Here is a 17,718-nt window from a genome sequence, read left to right as displayed (position 1 = left end):
CGTTCTTACTATTATCTTTATTCGCTTTTATTTGGGTTTTTGTTTGTTTTGTTGTGATTTTTTTATTAGATGTTTTTTGTGATGTTCAGATCTGGTTTTTGTTTTCTGTTTTTTGATCGTCATCGTCCCTCAAACTCTGATTGCTGATGTCTGTTTAGTTCTGCCACAGTTCAAAGTTTTTATTGTGCTTGGTGTTATTATAACTAATTACAACGACCAAAGAAAAAAACGTTCTTGAAACTTGAAAAAGCTTGAAACGTTCAAGGTTCAAGTGAATATTAGCTTTTAAACAAATGGCATTTGGCCAATTTAAGTGCAGTCGGTTTCTACAAATAATGAGTTAATTCGAATTCAGTTTTGCTGTATTTTTACAGTAAAATGCCGTCAGGTAGATAACGGTAAATAACTATAAAATTAATAAACAGTAAATTACTGGCAACTGCAGCTGCCAGTGTTTTTCCGTTAATTTACAGGACATTTTTTTTCACAGTGGGGTCGCATACATGTTTTTTTAGAACAAGAAACCAACAAGAAGATACAAAAATGTACCAATGTTCGGAGGTACATTGCTGTACCCTGGAGTGAGAAAGCTTTTGTACTTTTTTTTAGCTACAATCCTGTACCTTGATATTTTTTTTCTGTGTCATTACTGTGATGAGGTCCGAACACTAACTGAAAGATTTCATGAATGCGATTTCTATTCTCTCTCTCTTTCTCTCCCTGTGTCCTTCTCTTTCTTTGTCTCTTCTGCAGCTCCAGAGACTGAAGCGCTCACTATCATTGAAGTCAATGATGAGGAGCAAAAGCGTTGAGAACTTCTTCCAACGATCAAACATCGAGACCCCACTCCCAGAGAGTATCTTCACTACTGAGGCTCCACCCTCCATCATTGAGACTCCCTTTTGTGACTGCTCTTTGACCCTCGACAGGTCCCCGTCCATCAGTCCGAACCTATCCCTCTCTTCGCGTTCACCTTCGTCAAGTCCATCGCTGTCAATTAACTCCAACACTCCTCCCCCTCCTCAGCCTCGCTCACAGAAGACGCACTGTTTCTTGGAATACATGTTTCGCCGACCGACTGTCTGCCAGCAGTGCAAGCTAATGATAACAGGTATTTGCTAAATATATTCCTTTGAGTCTTTGCAGTCAGCAATTAGTCATTAAATGTCATCATGAAAATCGATACAAATTTTACACTATGATCTCACTGAGTGATATACAATTCAACTTTACTTTCAGTAAAATTAGCTTTTGGGATATTTAACAATACAACAAATGTATCACCCATACATGATATTATCACAATATTTGATGTTCGTTCAAATTATATTACCAGACCAAGATTTTCTTCTGTGTTTAGCTTTTCATTTCCTATTATTTACAACAAGAAATGTTCAACTTTTGATTCAACTTCAACTTGAAATTCAACTTGATTTCTGTAAAGCTGCTTTGAAACAATGTCTGTTGTGAAAAGCGCTATAGAAATGAACTTGACTTGACTTGAAACTTGACTTGAACTTTGAACATGGGACCTTTTAATTGACCCACCGATTGTCAGTGATCTTGCAACGTGTGACTGCCAGGTATTTATTGTTTTTAAATCCACATGAAAATTATAAAGCTGTCTATGGGAGGAACGCAAATCATTTTAAAAGTGGGAAAGTTAATCGGAGTAGTTGCACAAGCATTACCTATACAACAGTTTTGAACATCCTGAAATAAGAAACCACTGGTGTACTAGTAATCAGACCACTAAAAGATCAACCAACATTATGGTCACTGTGAAGAAAAACCCAGAAAACAGCCATCAGTGGTTTGCCAACAACCTCCACAGGACAGGGGTGAAGGTTTCACAAACCACAATTGGACTTCAAGAGCAAAAATATAAAGGCCATACCACAAGATTTAATAAAAAGGGCAGATTGGAAATACAGAGAAAGGTCACAGTGGAACTAAGATCAATCTGTACCGAAGTATTGGAAAGGCCAAAGTGTGGAGAGGGAAAGGATCTGCTCATGATCCGAAACAAACAACACCATGTTTGAAGCATGGTGGAGGTAGTGTCATGGCTTGAGCTTGCATGGCTGTTTCTGGAACAGATATACTTATCTTTATTAATGATGAAAGCCATAATCGTATCTGCAGAATGAATTCAGAGGTTTACAGAAACATTGCAGCCGGCGAATGACCCATGACTTTTATCAGGTGAAAAAAGTGGAAGGTTTGGGACTGGCTAGGTCAATCACTAGACCTGAACTCAATTAAGCAACATTCCACTTTCTAAAGAGGAGAACGAAGAGAGAACGTAAAAAAACGTGCGCTCGCTTTTTTTTTATTATCATCATGTCCATTGTCATAATAAAGCTTATTGACAGCTCAATTGTCTATTGCAATTTTGTATTAAATAAAGAGGTTGGGTTGCAAGTAGGGGAAAAAGATCTTTACTGCACAATCTTATGTAAAACATTTTTATTATGAAATTGTACATACATTTTCTTATGAATTTCACTTCTGAGGAGACTGTCAGAGGTGAGAAAATCAAAAAAACACTTCTAGCGATGACGTTTTTACCGGACTATAAGCCGCTACTTTTTTGAACCCCGCAGCTTAAACAACGAAGCGGCTTATTTATGAATTTTTCCTGGGTTTTTTCCGGTTTCACAAACTTCAAGCCAAAAAAACTGAGAGACATAACATTAGACCAATGAAATTTCCGAACGGAAACGAAAAAACGCACCTCACCTGTGTTCTGAGCTGCACAGCATCGGGAGAAAAAACGTTTTTTTTTAAACGCACGACGATGCCAAAAGAAAAACTCCAGAGAGAAATAGTTGTGAAAGTTCAACAGCAGGCAAAACATTTAGAGAGGAATAAATGATGAAGAAACTCCAGACTCACCACAACACAACACACGTGACCTCATTTGTGCGATTTTTTTTGAAGTAGTTGAAAAGAAGGTTTTGGATTCATGATCATTGTAATAGAAATCAATCAGTGTTTGAGTCATTAATATCATTCTATTAATAGATCAGTGTGCTGAGAGTCACATTCGAGTCTTTTCATATCAACTGAGGTGATTAAAGAGTCGTGTCAAAAATGATAATAGAAACATTACAGCCGTAATAAATCAGTACTTTGGATAATTAAGTAAAAGTAAAATTTGAAGGCAAATACTTTTACTTAAGTGAAAGTTTAAAGGGAAACTTTTACTGTTACTGGAGTCAACACACATCTCTCTCTCTCTCTCTCTCTCTCTCTCTCTCTCTCTCTCTCTCTCTCTCTTTCACTCTATTTTTTTTTCAATTCTATTTTCTCTTTCGGTCTTCCTCTAGGGAACTCAAAGCAGGGTTTGCGCTGCAAGACGTGTAAAATAGCAGCCCATCTGTGGTGCTTATCTGAACTTTCACAGCAGGTGTGCAATGGAAAGGTGGGTTTTTATCTTTCTTTCTTTCTTTCTTTCTTTCTTTCTTTCTTTCTTTCTTTCTTTCTTTCTTTCTTTCTTTCTTTCTTTCTTTCTTTCTTTCTTTCCATCGCATTTACTAAAGTCTTATTAGTTCCTCGTGGACCAGAAGCACCAGGATGATGTGATGTGTTTTATCTAATAGTTATTTATATATCTATTATATAAATATCTATTAAATAAATATATATGTGTGTGTCTGTGTGTGTGTGTGTGTGTGTGTGTGTGTGTGTGTGTGTGTGTGTGTGTGTGTAATTTATTTCAGTAGCTCAGTGTATTGTTAAAAATGTATATAAATGTATTTTCCAGCGTTTATAGAAACCCAAAAACAAGCAGGCACTTCAATTTTCTGCTTAACATTTATTAAACGTGTCTTGTGGGGAATTGATGAACACACACACACACACACACACACACACACACACACACACACACACACACACACACACACACACACACACACACACACACACACACACACACTGACCTTATCAGCATCTTCAGTTCTGTGCTTTGACAGTGAATCATCCTCCAAAGTGGTTTACTCCACTCTCTCTTTCTCTCTCTCTCTCTCTCTCTCTCTCTCTCTCTCTCTCTCTCTCTCTCTCTCTCTCTCTCTCTCTCTCACACACACACACACACACACACACACACACACACACACACACACACCAGTCATGCATAAAAGAGTCTATTTTTCTGTCTCTTTTGCATTGATACCCCCATCCCCAAGTGCAATTAATAACAGCATTCTGCTTCCAAATCACACTCCTTTTCCAGACTACACCAGTGTTTTATTTGTCTTCGGGAATCCCAGTTTAGACTGCAGCAACCAATGTGTGTGTGTGCGTGTGTCCTCGAAGACTTATCAGACTTCATTAGGAGTCAGAGGACAAATGCTAACAGACAAACTTGGTTAACAAACGGAATCCAGTTTTCAATGCACGGACTTTTGTTTCGCGTGTCAGAGAACACCTTCTGCCCAAACTGTGTCCCGAATCAACAATCTGGGATTAAAGAATAACATTGATACGAATATATTTGAGTGATTCAAGGGTAAAAATAATAAATAAAGACTACCCCAGTGTGGCAAAGGGCCTTGCTCAAGAGCCCAACAGTGGCAGATTTACAATTCTGAAGCCCCCAGTAACCCAGAGCCTTAATCCAGGGGTCCACAAACTATGGACCGTGAGGTGAATACGGCCCACACACACATTTAGAGCATATCCCTGTGAACAAAAAAATGTTTTAAAAAATTTGAAATATATATATTTTACTCATATCATATTTGTATTTGATAATAAAGGCTAATAATGACTTTCAAACAAAAATCTAGAGGCAAATTTTGACCAAAATAATATATACCGATAGTTTTTCCGGGTTCAGGTCTGCTGTAGTTACAAGATCGACCTTTAGAGACGAATCACTGATGCTACATGCTGTTTTTAAACGTAGGACTGCGCGCTGCACGGAGAGCGTTCTTATTATAATTCTATGAATATATTCATATTTATTTTCTTTAGCACATGTTTTTTCTGGTAATAAACGTCAGTACTATTTTACATGGAGTGATATGTTGTTTTTTTTTGTCCAGATCAGTTGATTACCATCAGCAAGTACGATCCAAACTTGCTATCAGTAAAATCCACTATTGGTCGACGGCTAGTTATTGACATAATAATTTATTAGATTCACCCACCAACCACATGCATATGCATAAATAATTAAATGTTTGGATTTCAATAACAATGAATATAAATCATTTTTATTTTATAGTAATAACACTCTTTTAAAAGGTAATAAATCTCTTGAGAAGTAACGTTCATTTGTCTGTACGGTGCAAAACAAGATAAAAAAACCAAACCAGTATAATACTGGAAGTCACTCTGGCCCTTGTCAACAATTTTTGGGGACCCCTGCCTTAAAAATTGACCTATCACTTACCCATAATGCTCTGGGCTCTGATGTGATTTCCTGGTTGGATTTACATAAAGCTGTTTAAGTGAACTGCGTTTTTTTTTTTTCTCTCATTTGAATGTTTTCTTGTCCAGTTTGCCAAATTCATCTTGCAGTGTAACAGCTTCCAGGGCGCTTGCAGACATGAACACGGAGCGATTCACTTTCAACCAAGAATCACCGCATAAAAAGTACTCAGCTAACCCATAATCTTTTAAACGAACGAGAAGAAGTGAGCGAAAGAGTGGTGGGGAAAAAAGGAATAACATTATGGTGCGAGCTTGTGCTTGAGAACGACAGACAGGTTCAGGATGGACGGCTGATAATGAGGCTCTTTTTATCCTGTTTTTTTTTTCCCCCTTCGAGCAGTTTGTCCACTCTTTATCTCTCTCCCTCTCTCTTTCTCTCTCTCTCTTTCTCTCTCTCTGTCTGTCCTTTCTCTCCTTGTCTCATTATCAGCACAGAGTGTCTCCAGTATCGCTTGTAATTCACAGATGGCCCACATTCATAAATTAACATGTCCGATTGTATCAAATTAAAGAAATGTGTTTATTCCCCGGGAGGCAATTAGTTGTGAAACTGCAGAAGTGCAGAGGGGGAAGAAATATACAGTTGCACACATCTGTCCATATTCATGACAAGAAAGATACATAGACACATACATGGGCGTAAATGTCATTTAACAGTTGGGGGGGGGGACAATAAATATTACATTTCTCATGAGCAATTTTTAAAGGGGGACACAAAAAATACAGTCAAATTGTACTTCCAATATAAAGACACAGTGTCCCCACAGTGAAAAACTTTGTTTCTATCATTATTATTGTAGCATGGAGACAGCGTCAATTACAATGGTAATTCAAACTGCTTTACATAAATAAAGTAAAACTATCATAAAAAATAATCACAACAATAAAAACAAGGAATTAAAAAAATGTTTAACAGTTTATTTTAAATTAATTAAGACACTTAAGAACAGAATAGAAATTGATTATACAAAAAAAATACAGTGGGGTCAGTTCGGACGTAGCACAGTGCTCATTTAGTAAATGCACAGATAAACAATATGCTAATTGTGTGTTAATGTTAAATTAACATTATACCAAGTGACTCAAAATAAAACACTGCATGTGAAACGGCTTTGGTGTGTTAGTGTCAGTGCACTATGCTACAAGCTATTGTAAACAAGCTAACGTTCACTAGATAAGTCATATTTTAATCGCTAATAGAGCAGATTCATGGAAAATTACATCGCTAATCAGCATTTTTGCTGCAACTAATTTATGAATGAGTCTGCATCAACTAGATTAAAGAGAATAAAATCCCCTAGTTAATGTAGTTGAACATTAATTGGGCCGCAGACACACACCTGACTCGTGTGTGTAGAGCAGGTGAGATGAACTGAGAAAGCAGGCAGTGGGTCATACCACTGTGAGGAAGGGGAGGGGGGAACTCAACTGTTTATAAATGCATTTTTTGCGTTTTCTTTCTACTTACACAATTATTTTAGGTATACATAAATATATTTACATATAATAGAGAATACATATAATGGAGAGTGCGATTTTTTTAAATATTCTTTTTGGGGGGGGACAACCCTCGACATGTCCCCTCCTCCCCCCCGGGATTTACGCCCATGGACACATATACATATCCCATTATTCACTGTCACTTTACACACACATACACACACTGACAATTTTCTTTCTATCGAATCGCCAGTTGCACTCGTTTTTTTTTTTTTTTTTATGTAGCATCATCTTTCAGTTGTATTTATTTATGTGCGTTGCAATTATTTAATTTTATTCAGGTTTTTTTTTTATTTGGTTGTATTTCCGTCACAGGATCAATAAATATATCCTACATTTTTCTTCTTAAAATGTGTAAAATACAAAGAAAAATAAATAAATACATAAATAAATAAATAAATAAGTGAAATGCTGGTAGTTTCGGTGGTTTTCAATCTGTCCAATCAGAATCTGGAATTCGACAATACGATATGGACAAATGTTTGTGGACACCTGACCTCCATCTACATCTGAGATGATGTTCCACAACTTTTTTAGTGCGTTTGTGGAGATTACAGGGGTGTAAATAAATTTAGGTAGTGATGTAGAGAAGTTCAGGAGGTCTGGGGGTGCAGTCAGCGTTCACCTTCTATCCTATATATCAGGAGATCTTCCACTCATATGTTCATGGAACAGGTTTGGATCTCCAAGTCCAAATTGTACAGCATCCACAGACATTTGTTGAAGATGTTTCTGCATGAGGATTATAATGAGCTCAGACCTTCTAGAAACATCTCTCTCACAGTATTTTTCGCTCCCAAGCTTCTGCACTTTTTTTTCTGGCTGTCTCAGCACTTACACACTATTGCTGACCTCATGGCTTTTTTTTTCTCTGCGCTTCATCCCTCATGGATGTTATTTTAAACAAGAGACACCGAACCCTACAGCTGCCTTCCATTTTAACTCACTGACGTTTGGACTTTTTGCTTCTCTCTCTTTTTCTCTCTTCCCCCACTTTTTTTTTTTACACCAAATAATTTCACACTGTTTATAAAAGCTGCTGAGTAAGCATGTGGTTGTGCCGAAAATCCAGTGTGTGAGTGTTTCTGCATGAGTGGACACTGCTGTCGCTTCTCACCACAGGTTTATTTATTTCATTTATTTCATTGTATGTTTTTTTGTATTATTAGTGTGGTGTTTTTGATGGTCAAGGCTTTTGTGAACTTCGTCATTACCCGTATATACGGTACACGTTTAATCCTTTGGGGGTAGAGAGCTTAAGGGGCGGGGCCTCAGGGAACAAATGACTGGAGATAAAAATGTCCATGTTGAGTTGGTCATTCCAAGTAAAGTGCTGAGGGGAAAAATATACGGTTGCACACATCTGTCCATATTCAGGACAAGAAAGATACATATACACATATACATATCCCATTATTCACTGTCACTTTACACACACATACACACACTGACAATTTTCTTTTTTATTTTTACGTTTAGTCCTTTGGGGGTGGAGCCTAAGGGCGGGATTCAGGGAACAAATGACTGGGGGAAAAAATGTCCATGTTGAGCTGGTAATTCCAATTAAAGTGCAGAGTGGGGAAAAATATAGGATTGCACACATCTGTCCATTTTCATGACTGTCCATATTCGAGGAAATTTCTTTCTTTTTCTTTACACTAAAATCCTTTGGGGGGTGGAGCCTAAGGGGCGGGGCCTTAGGGAACAAATGACTGGGGGAAAAATGTCCGTGTTGAGTTGGTAATTCCAAGTAAAAAACAATGGACATGGTCCCAAAGCAGCTTTACTTAAAGATAAAAAGGTTATAAAATGTATACGTTTAGTGCCTAAGTTTATCTCTAATGAATGAGCCAGTGGTGACTGGTGAGAAGAAAACTTCCTGAGATGGTATGAGGAAGAAACCTTGAGAGGAACCAGACTCTATAAGGGAACCCATCTTCAACTGGGTGGCTCCGAATGTCCATTACAGTTTTTATTTTAGAGCTTAAATTTCGGCCCTTAACATTTGTAACAGACTGTTGATATTAAATACAAACCAAATACCTCCTCATAGTTTTTGAGTTGCTCAGTAACTCAAAAACGATGAGGTACTATGAATTATTTACAAGAAAGTAAGTGAATGTAATTCTACTTAAGTAGCTTTTTCACGTATCTGTACTTTGCTTAAGTATTTCTATTTGGGGAGACTTTTACTTTAACTTTATTCCATTTCAAAGTCAAATATTTGACTTTTTACTTCACTACATTTTGTGAAATTAGTCGTTCCTTTTTATTTATGAGGATAAAAACGTAACTGGTCAAACACGCAACAATCCACCAATCAGGGATTTTTTGTAATTGTTTTGATTGGCGCTTGGTGCATCTACTGACCTTATATGTCATTATGTGACCTTATTTACGTCATTTTTGAAGTAGTTGAAAGAAGGTTTTGGGCTCATGCTCATTGTAATAAAAACCAATCAGTGTTTGAGTCATTAATATCATTCTAATAATAGATCAGTGTGCTGAGAGTCACATTAGAGTCAACTGAGTTGATGAAGCAAAGAGTCTTGTGACAATAATAATTATTGAAACATTACAGCCGTAATAAATCATAGCGCTTTGGATACTTAAGTACATTTGATGGCAAATACTATGGTTCTGTTACATAAGTGAAAGTTTAAAGAAGCACTTGTTATAAGCACGATTGCAAAAAAGTTGGGACACTTTACAAATTGTGAATAAAAAAAACAATGCAATAATTTACAAATCTCATAAACTTATATTTTATTCACAATAGAATATAGAAACATATCAAATGTTAAAAGTGAGACATTTTGAAATGTCATGCCAAATATTGGCTCATTTTAGATTTAATGAGAGCTACACATTCCAAAAAAAGTTGGGACAGGTAGCAATAAGAGGTTAAATGTACATATAAGGAACAGCTGGAGGACCAATTTGCAATTTATTAGGTCAATTGGCAACATGATTGGGTATAAAAAGAGCCTCTCAGAGTGGCAGTGTCTCTTAGAAGTCAAGATGGGAAGAAGATCACCAACTCTGATGGTATGAGGTTGCATGAGTGTGTGTGGCATGGGCAGCTTACACATCTGGGAAGGCACCATCAATGCTGAAAGGTATATCCAATTTCTAGAACCACATATGCTCCCATCCAGACGTCGTTTCTTTCAGGGAAGACCTTGCATTTTCCAACATGACAATGCCAGACCACATACTGCTTCAATTACAACATAATAGAAGAAGGATCCGAGTACTGAAATGGCCAGCCTGCAGTCCAGATCTTTCACCCATAGAAAACATGTGGAGCATCTAAAAGAGGAAGATGCGAAGACCTAAGACAGTTAAGCAACGACAAGCCTGTATTAGACAATAATGGGACAACATTCCTATTCCTAAACTTGAGCAACTTGTCATGTTTAATTCGACAGAGAGAGAGAGAGAGAGAGAGAGAGAGAGAGAGAAGGATTATTAAGTATCCTTAGATAAGTACAGTATACGTAAGTATTATCTGGCAGCTATCAAACCCCTAAATAAAACATGAAAGTATACAATTTTCAACATATATTAATGTATTCATTATGCTGCCAAACATCGACACACTGAGATCCCGCATTTATTATTGATTTTTTTCTCTTTCTTCATCATTCTGTCACTTCTCATCCCTCAACGCTTCTCTCCGTTATCTGTTTGTTTTTTTTTGTCAGTCGGGGGCGTTCAAGCGGAACTTCAGCTCTCCGCTGCTCACTAACGAGATGTTTACCGTCGTTAAGGAAGCCCCGCCCACTCAAGGTGAGAGCTGTCCGCCTCCTGATGCCCCTTTCTTCTCGACTGATCTCTTGTGCACAGTAACACGTTATTATGTATGTGTGTAGAACAGGGAAAAGGCACAGTGGATCCAGTGTATGAAGCCCTGCGCTACGGGACGTCTCTCGCACAACTGAGCCGGTCAACTTTCACCAGCATCGCTGAGTCGCCATTTCAACAGGTCAGGCTCCTCTTCAAACCCAGCATGAGGGAGCAATAAGAGTTTTATAGTGTTGTTGATATAATTTTTTTAAATAAAGCATTCTCGGTGTAATGTCTGTCTCTCGGGTTCCAGACTGAAGAAGAACAGGAGAAGCTGGACAGTGAATCCGTTGCTGAAGAAGAGTGCACTGCTGAATCGGAGGGTACGGCGATGATGTGTGTTAGTCACTTAGGGCTACTTTTACACAGAGAAAACTTTTACCACATTGAAATTTGTCTCTTTCTATTTACTGTCTCTCCCGCTTTCTCTCTCTCTCTCTCTCTCTCTCTCTCTCTCTCTCTCTGTCTGAGTCTCCATCTCTGTCTTTCCTGTCTTCATTTTTTTCTCTTACTTTGTAGTGGTGTCTTTGGCTGAGAGTGAGAAGAGTGAAACAGAGGACAAGCAGAGTTTACAGGTAACACATTTTTTCTGTTTACAGTCTTTTATTTACAGTGGTGTGAAAAAGTGTTTGCCCTCTTCCTGAGTTCCCTTTTTTTTGCATGTTTGTCACACTTTAATGCATCAGATCATCAAACTAATTTAAATATTAGTCAAGGAGAACACACGTAAACACAACATGCAGTTTTTAAATGCAGGTTTTTATTATTGATGGAAAACAAAATCCAAAACTACATGGCCTTGTGTGAAAAAGTGTTTGCCCCCTAAACATAACTGGTTGGGCCACACTTAGCAGCAACAACCGCAATCAAGCGTTTGTGATAACTTGCACTGAGTCTGTTACTGCGCTGTGGAGGAGTTTTGCTCCACTCATCTATGCAGAATTGTAATTCAGACTCATCGGTGGGTTTTCGAGCATGAACCGCCTTTTTAAGGTCACGCCACAAGTGCAACAAACCTGCAAATAAAAAAGAACTCAGGAAGGGGTGCAAACACTTTTTCACACCACTGAACAAAAGTATTAGGACACCTGACTTTTCCAGTCATATGTGGTTTTCTTCTCCAACTGTTACCACAAAGGCACCCAATTGTACACAATGTCTCTGAATGCTGTAGCATTAAATGTTTCCCTGAACAAGGAGACTCAAACATGTTCCAGCGTCACAATGCCTCTGTGCACAAATCCAGCTGCTTTACATATTTGAAGTGGATCAAGATCTTGCAGCTATGACTTCAGTCCTATTGAACGACTTTGGGATCCATTGGATCGCTGGCTGCACCCCAGTCCTCCTCACCTACATTAATACCTGCCTTTACTAAGGCCTTGGTAGCTAAATATAACCACAGTCTTTATGTCACCCAAATGAGGATGGGTTCCCCTTTCGAGTCTGGTTCCTCTCAAGGTTTCTTCCTTATAACATAAAGGAGTTTGTCCTTGCCACAGTCTGCTGCTCATCATGGATAAATACACACCATTCACCTTAACTGTTAAATTCTGTAAAGCTGCTTTGATACAATGTCTGTTGTGAAAAGCGCTATAGAAATAAACTTGACTTGACTAAACGAATAACATGCAAATCTCCACAAGCATACTTCAAAATCTAGTTGAGGAGGTTATGATAACTGCAAAAAGTGACTAAACGTGGAATGATGTGATCAAAAAGCACATTCCAACATTCCAAGCTTATATTCAGGTGTCACCTTTTGGCAATACAGTGTATATACAGTGTACATTCAATCAATTCATTCTTTTTTCTTTGCATTTAATATATTTTTCATTGACCGTTAAAATGTATTCTGGTGTTTTACAAAACCATGCAAAATATTCTGAAGTATTTACTATACTTGCTATTAGTTGCTATTACATTTATGGAACCATTGTCTTTTTTTTTCAGTCGTATCAGTTTCAGAGAGTGCCAAATGCCTTTTGATGCGTGTTTAATCGGGAACACTTGAGCAACAGTATTGTACAGTATTTTTAGAACACCAGAACAGTGACGGGTTTAATGTAATAAAAACAGCACTGGACAGCGTTTTGATAAGTAAAGGTGTGTTGTTGGATTTACAAAGAGCTGTCAATCAAACACGCTGAACAGCAGGACTATGAAGCCACGTCGAGCTGATCGTTCTCAGATAAGATTAGATAGATAGATAGATAGATAGATAGATAGATAGATAGATAGATAGATAGATAGATAGATAGATAGATAGATAGATAGATAGATAGATTAGAGACTCTAAGAAAAGGTTTGTTTGGAGAGAGCACGCAGTCAGGATTGTCTGTTCTACAAAGAAAACATGGACGTACAGGGGAAAAAAAGGAAGGAAGCTCTTGAAATCTTGTGCATCACCAGGAATCAACAGTCCTATCAATTCTTCTCAGAGCATTACTTTTGGGTAAAATTTTGTCCATCTTCTCCAACACCACCCGCCGGATGATAAACTGGATTCAGGACCTGCTGCGCACGAAGGCGTCAAATTCGATTTCGGACTTTCCTCAGCTGTTACTCATCGGCCCGCTGAATTTGTTGCTTGTCGTATTCTTTGTGGCTGCACGATTCATCACGGAGAACATCAAACATGCTGAAAAAAATCGGAGCGTCTAAGAAAATGGCGTCATTGACCCACAACGCGAGCGAGATGTAGGGAGTGTCGCAGATCAGGGCTGAAATCTTGTAGTGTGCATACAAGCAAATATATATATGTATGTGTGTGTGTTTGTGTTTGTGTTTGTGTTTGCAGCCCCCCAGGCGACTTGGGCTTCGCGCCATTCACACCTATGTGGTGTTGTACAAGTTCCTGCCTCAGGAGAAAAACGACCTTGAGCTCCAGTAAGTAACGAGTGTGTGTTTGCGCTTGTGCGGATTTGTTTTTTCCACTCTCGGTTACATAAACACACAAACACACACATTCTCATTATCAAGTCTCACTGCAGTATGAAATATTGATGAGCGAATAAAAAAGTGACTAAAGCAAAAATTGCTTGATTCTTTTATTTATTCTTTTTAAATACCATCCACAGTTAGGTCCATATGTATTCGGACAGCGAAAAATGCCGTAATTGTTGCTGAGTACACCACCACAATTGTTTTTCGTGGTGTCCAGAGGCATTGTTTTAGTTTTTCTACATTTTATTTATTTGTTTGTTTTCCTCTCTGTGTTTGTCTAAAGGCCGGGCGATCGGGTTCAAGTAATCGATGACTCGAACGAGGACTGGTGGAAGGTGAGAGCAGCTCGTTAGCGCACAAACGATACCGAAATACAACACATACAGTGCGGAAGAAGGTCTTCTGGTAGAGACAAAAAAATACATCACATTTGGCTTCAGTTTGTTGCATATAAACAGAGTCCGATAACAATAGAAGACCAGCTGTTTCCACACTTTTAGCAAGCACCGTATAGAAACGTATAGAACGTGTCAATCTGAAATTGATTGTTATTTAAGTTTATTAAGTACATAAACATGGATTTATTTGTTCATTAATGAACAGTATCATCCCTATAAAGTTCTTAAATAATTTTGTGCTGAGTCAGCTTATGTTGAAATTTTGTTCAGGTTTTCTCCAAATCGAATTCGCACCGTTTATTAACTCGAAAAATGGGTTTTAATAATCAAATCAGTCAGAATTTTTTTCAAGATTTAATCATAAAAGGAAATAGAATTAAGGATAAAAAAGAAAGGTAGATAAATAAAAAGTATAAACTGTTTAAAATATATGAATATAAATAAATAATTATATATATATATATATATATATATATATACACATGAATGAGTATGGCAGATATTGGAAGTACAAATTAAAGTGATTTAGTGATTGTCCATGTGCAGTGTGGTGTGATATAATGTGGCACTGTCCTGTTTAAGTCCAGAGTTAAAGTGTCATAGTGCAAAAAAAGTTGTGCGGAAATGACTGACGATGGAGAAAGAGGTCCACTACTAGATCCTGGGTGTTTCCTGGTTTAAACTCAGATTGGCCTGTGGGAAGAAGCTCCTCTTCATTCTCTCTGTGTTTGCTTTCAAGGAGCGGAAGCGATTCCCTGAACGCAACAAATAAAATAGTCCTTTGTTGGGATGTTTTAATAATTAAAAATTGTGATAATTCACCCATGATGGTGATTTATTCATGTAATGAAAATACTAAGATGCTTTACAAAGAAGCTTTTAAATAGGATTGCCGTGTGTTCCTATGAATAAGACTTTAGAACTGGAAAATCCTTAAACTTACAAACTCTTGGCATTCCGCAGTGTGACGTGAGCATGACGTGAGCATGACGTGAGGATTTACGCCGTATCTCTAGGGGCGTAAATGGATTAAAGCAAAGACAATAGGCCACTTGGCCTCGCTCCCTGAGCTCGATTCATTTCCTCAACTCACTCGTTGAGAATCTTTTCAAATCATTTCCATATTCGCCTCAATTCAAGTAACACTCATGATCATGTGACTGAAATAAGTTTCATGATATCATGGGTCTAACTCATATTTTCACTTTGAGTCCATTCTGTGAGATTTTTGGGTTGTTGTGTATCAGTGTACTGGACTGGGATCCTTAAAAGCAGCAAAAGTAGTGACTAAACTCCTAACTGTCAAAAGAGGGTCTTGTACACCAGCAGGGGCAACAAGAAACCAAATGGGATGCTATACTGGAGAATTCAAGCTTTAAATGTAGACTTGAGGTGAATCAATGGCCAGGTAATATATCTCGCTAACCCTGGTACCTGAGTAATTTCAGTTCTTAGCATGTGGTTTAGTCTATAAGGAGGTTAGTGGCTTTTCTTTCCTCTTTTTATATATGTTGGTTTCCAAACCATAGTCAATAACTCTTTGATGTAGCTTCATGGATTCCATCTTCATGTCCTCAATGTAGAATTAGGTCATCTTCTTGCTAGCAGGCAGCCTTTGTTGTTCACATGTTTTGCCTGGATCTGATGTCTGTGCCTTCTCAGAGGTTCTCAGTAATGTGAAGTGACTTCAAGTCTGGCTCTATCATGTTTCTGCAGATCTTCCCGAATAACTATGTTCTCTTTGTATCCATCCAGCTTGAGTGCTCATCCGAGACACGTTCATGGTCGTTTTCTTGGTGGTCACCTGTCTTGCCACTGAATATAAATATGTCAGCATGCTGCTAAAATCCGAGCCTCTGTTTTTCACTCATATTCCATCACTGCTGCACTTCGAGTCCTTCCCAGGATGAAAGAGCATAATGGACTAAAACAGCACTTTATGAAAAAGGAATGAATGGTTTTTTCCTCTTTAATGGAAGAAAAACATCGAAGTGCTGAGTCTCACTGAAACAAACAACACACTGAGTTATTTCCTCCCACGGCTTCCTTCTTCTCGCATAATCTCCCTATAAAACAATATCTGACACAGTTTCATTCTATGAGGCGTTTTTTAAAATAGGTAGACTCGCAACAGATTTGCTGATTAGGCAGTTATCTGTTTTACTGATATGTTTGGGTTTGTTATGCATGTGAGGTCTATTTCTGTTTCTTTTTTTCTTTTTTTTTAGCTCAATGTATGAAAGAAAACACGCAGAATACGTCCTCTAACCCAAACCTTACTAATGTAATATAGAGGAAAGGGGTGTGGCTTCTGGTACCAGGGGTGGTGGAGATTCTGTTATCAGAATCAGAATCAGAATCAGAATCAGAATCAGGTTTATTGGCCAAGTGTGTTGACACACACAAGGAATTTGGTTCCAGCTGTTTGTTACTCTCAAAAGTACAGACATAAATAAAAACCTATACATGACAAAACAGACACAACAAGACAAAAACAGACTATACAAGACAATACAGACAATACAGACAATATGAGACAGTATAGACAGTGTGGGTAATAAATAGGGATACAGACCAGTAATGTACATAAAGTGTGGGAGTGCATGGTAGTGCAAATGACAGTATTGTGTGCCAGGTATGATGAGAGAGGTTACTATAAAACTTTGTACAGTATATAGAAGCAATAGTGTGTGCAACATATACAGATAATGTGATGAGTGACAGTTCTGTGACAGTTCTGTGCAGTACTCATAGATATGAGCATGGAATTTAATTATGGTCAGTTGTTAGTGAGGGTGATTGCTTGGGGAAAGAAACTGTTCCTGTGTCTGGCAGTCTTAGTGAACAAAGTTCTGTAGCGCCTGCCAGAAGGGAGGAGCTGAAAGATGTTGTGTCCAGGGTGTGAAGGGTCATTAATGATTTTTCCTGCCCGGTTTCTGGTTCTTGTATGGTACAAGTCCTGGAGAGTGGGCAGGGGGCACCAATGATTTTTCAGCTGTTTTAACAGTTTTCTGCAGTCTGTTTCTGTCCTGTTTTGTTGCTGCTCCAAACCAGATGGTGATTGATGAGCACAGGACAGATTCAATGACTGCAGTGTAGAACTGTATCAACAGCTCCTGTGGCAGACTGTACTTCCTTAATTGCCTTAGAAAGTACATCCTCTGCTGGGCCTTTTTCAGAATTGAGTTTATGTTTGATTCCCATTTCAGGTCTTGGGAAATGGTAGTGCCCAGAAACTTGAAGTTCTCCACAGGTGACACAGGAATGTTGGATATTGTGAGGGGGAGTAGTGTTGAAGGATGTTTCCTAAAGTCCACTATCATCTCCACAGTTTTGAGTGTGTTTAGCTCAAGGTTGTTCTGACTGCACCATAGCACCAGCTGCTTCACCTCCTGCTTATATGCAGACTCGTCACCATCTTGGATTAGTCCAATGAGCGTGGTGTCATCTGCAAATTTCAGGAGTTTGACAGTTGGGTCACTTGATATGCAGTCATTCGTATAAAGGGAGAATAGCAGTGGGGAAAGGACACACCCCTGAGGAGCACCAGTGCTGACTGTCTGAATACCGGAGGTAACAC

General features: G+C 38.3%; 1 protein-coding gene across 1 annotated transcript in view; it reads left to right on the top strand.

Annotated features, from left to right (window-relative positions):
• The window catches only part of LOC124389422 (SH3 and cysteine-rich domain-containing protein 2-like), a 45,826-nt gene that overhangs the window by 15,000 nt on the left and 13,108 nt on the right, over window positions 1-17,718 (top strand). Inside the window, exons 2-9 of the mRNA XM_046854866.1 lie at window positions 754-1,111; window positions 3,333-3,427; window positions 10,653-10,737; window positions 10,821-10,933; window positions 11,048-11,117; window positions 11,314-11,369; window positions 13,595-13,683; window positions 14,024-14,075. Of these exons, the coding sequence (XP_046710822.1) occupies window positions 754-1,111; window positions 3,333-3,427; window positions 10,653-10,737; window positions 10,821-10,933; window positions 11,048-11,117; window positions 11,314-11,369; window positions 13,595-13,683; window positions 14,024-14,075 (918 nt within the window). The remainder of the gene's footprint in view (window positions 1-753; window positions 1,112-3,332; window positions 3,428-10,652; window positions 10,738-10,820; window positions 10,934-11,047; window positions 11,118-11,313; window positions 11,370-13,594; window positions 13,684-14,023; window positions 14,076-17,718) is intronic.

The sequence above is a fragment of the Silurus meridionalis genome, chromosome 7, assembly GCF_014805685.1.
Source record: "Silurus meridionalis isolate SWU-2019-XX chromosome 7, ASM1480568v1, whole genome shotgun sequence".
NCBI lineage: Eukaryota > Metazoa > Chordata > Actinopteri > Siluriformes > Siluridae > Silurus > Silurus meridionalis.
The sequence above is the reverse complement of the archived record's forward strand: the minus strand, read 5'-3'. Positions and strand labels throughout refer to the sequence as shown.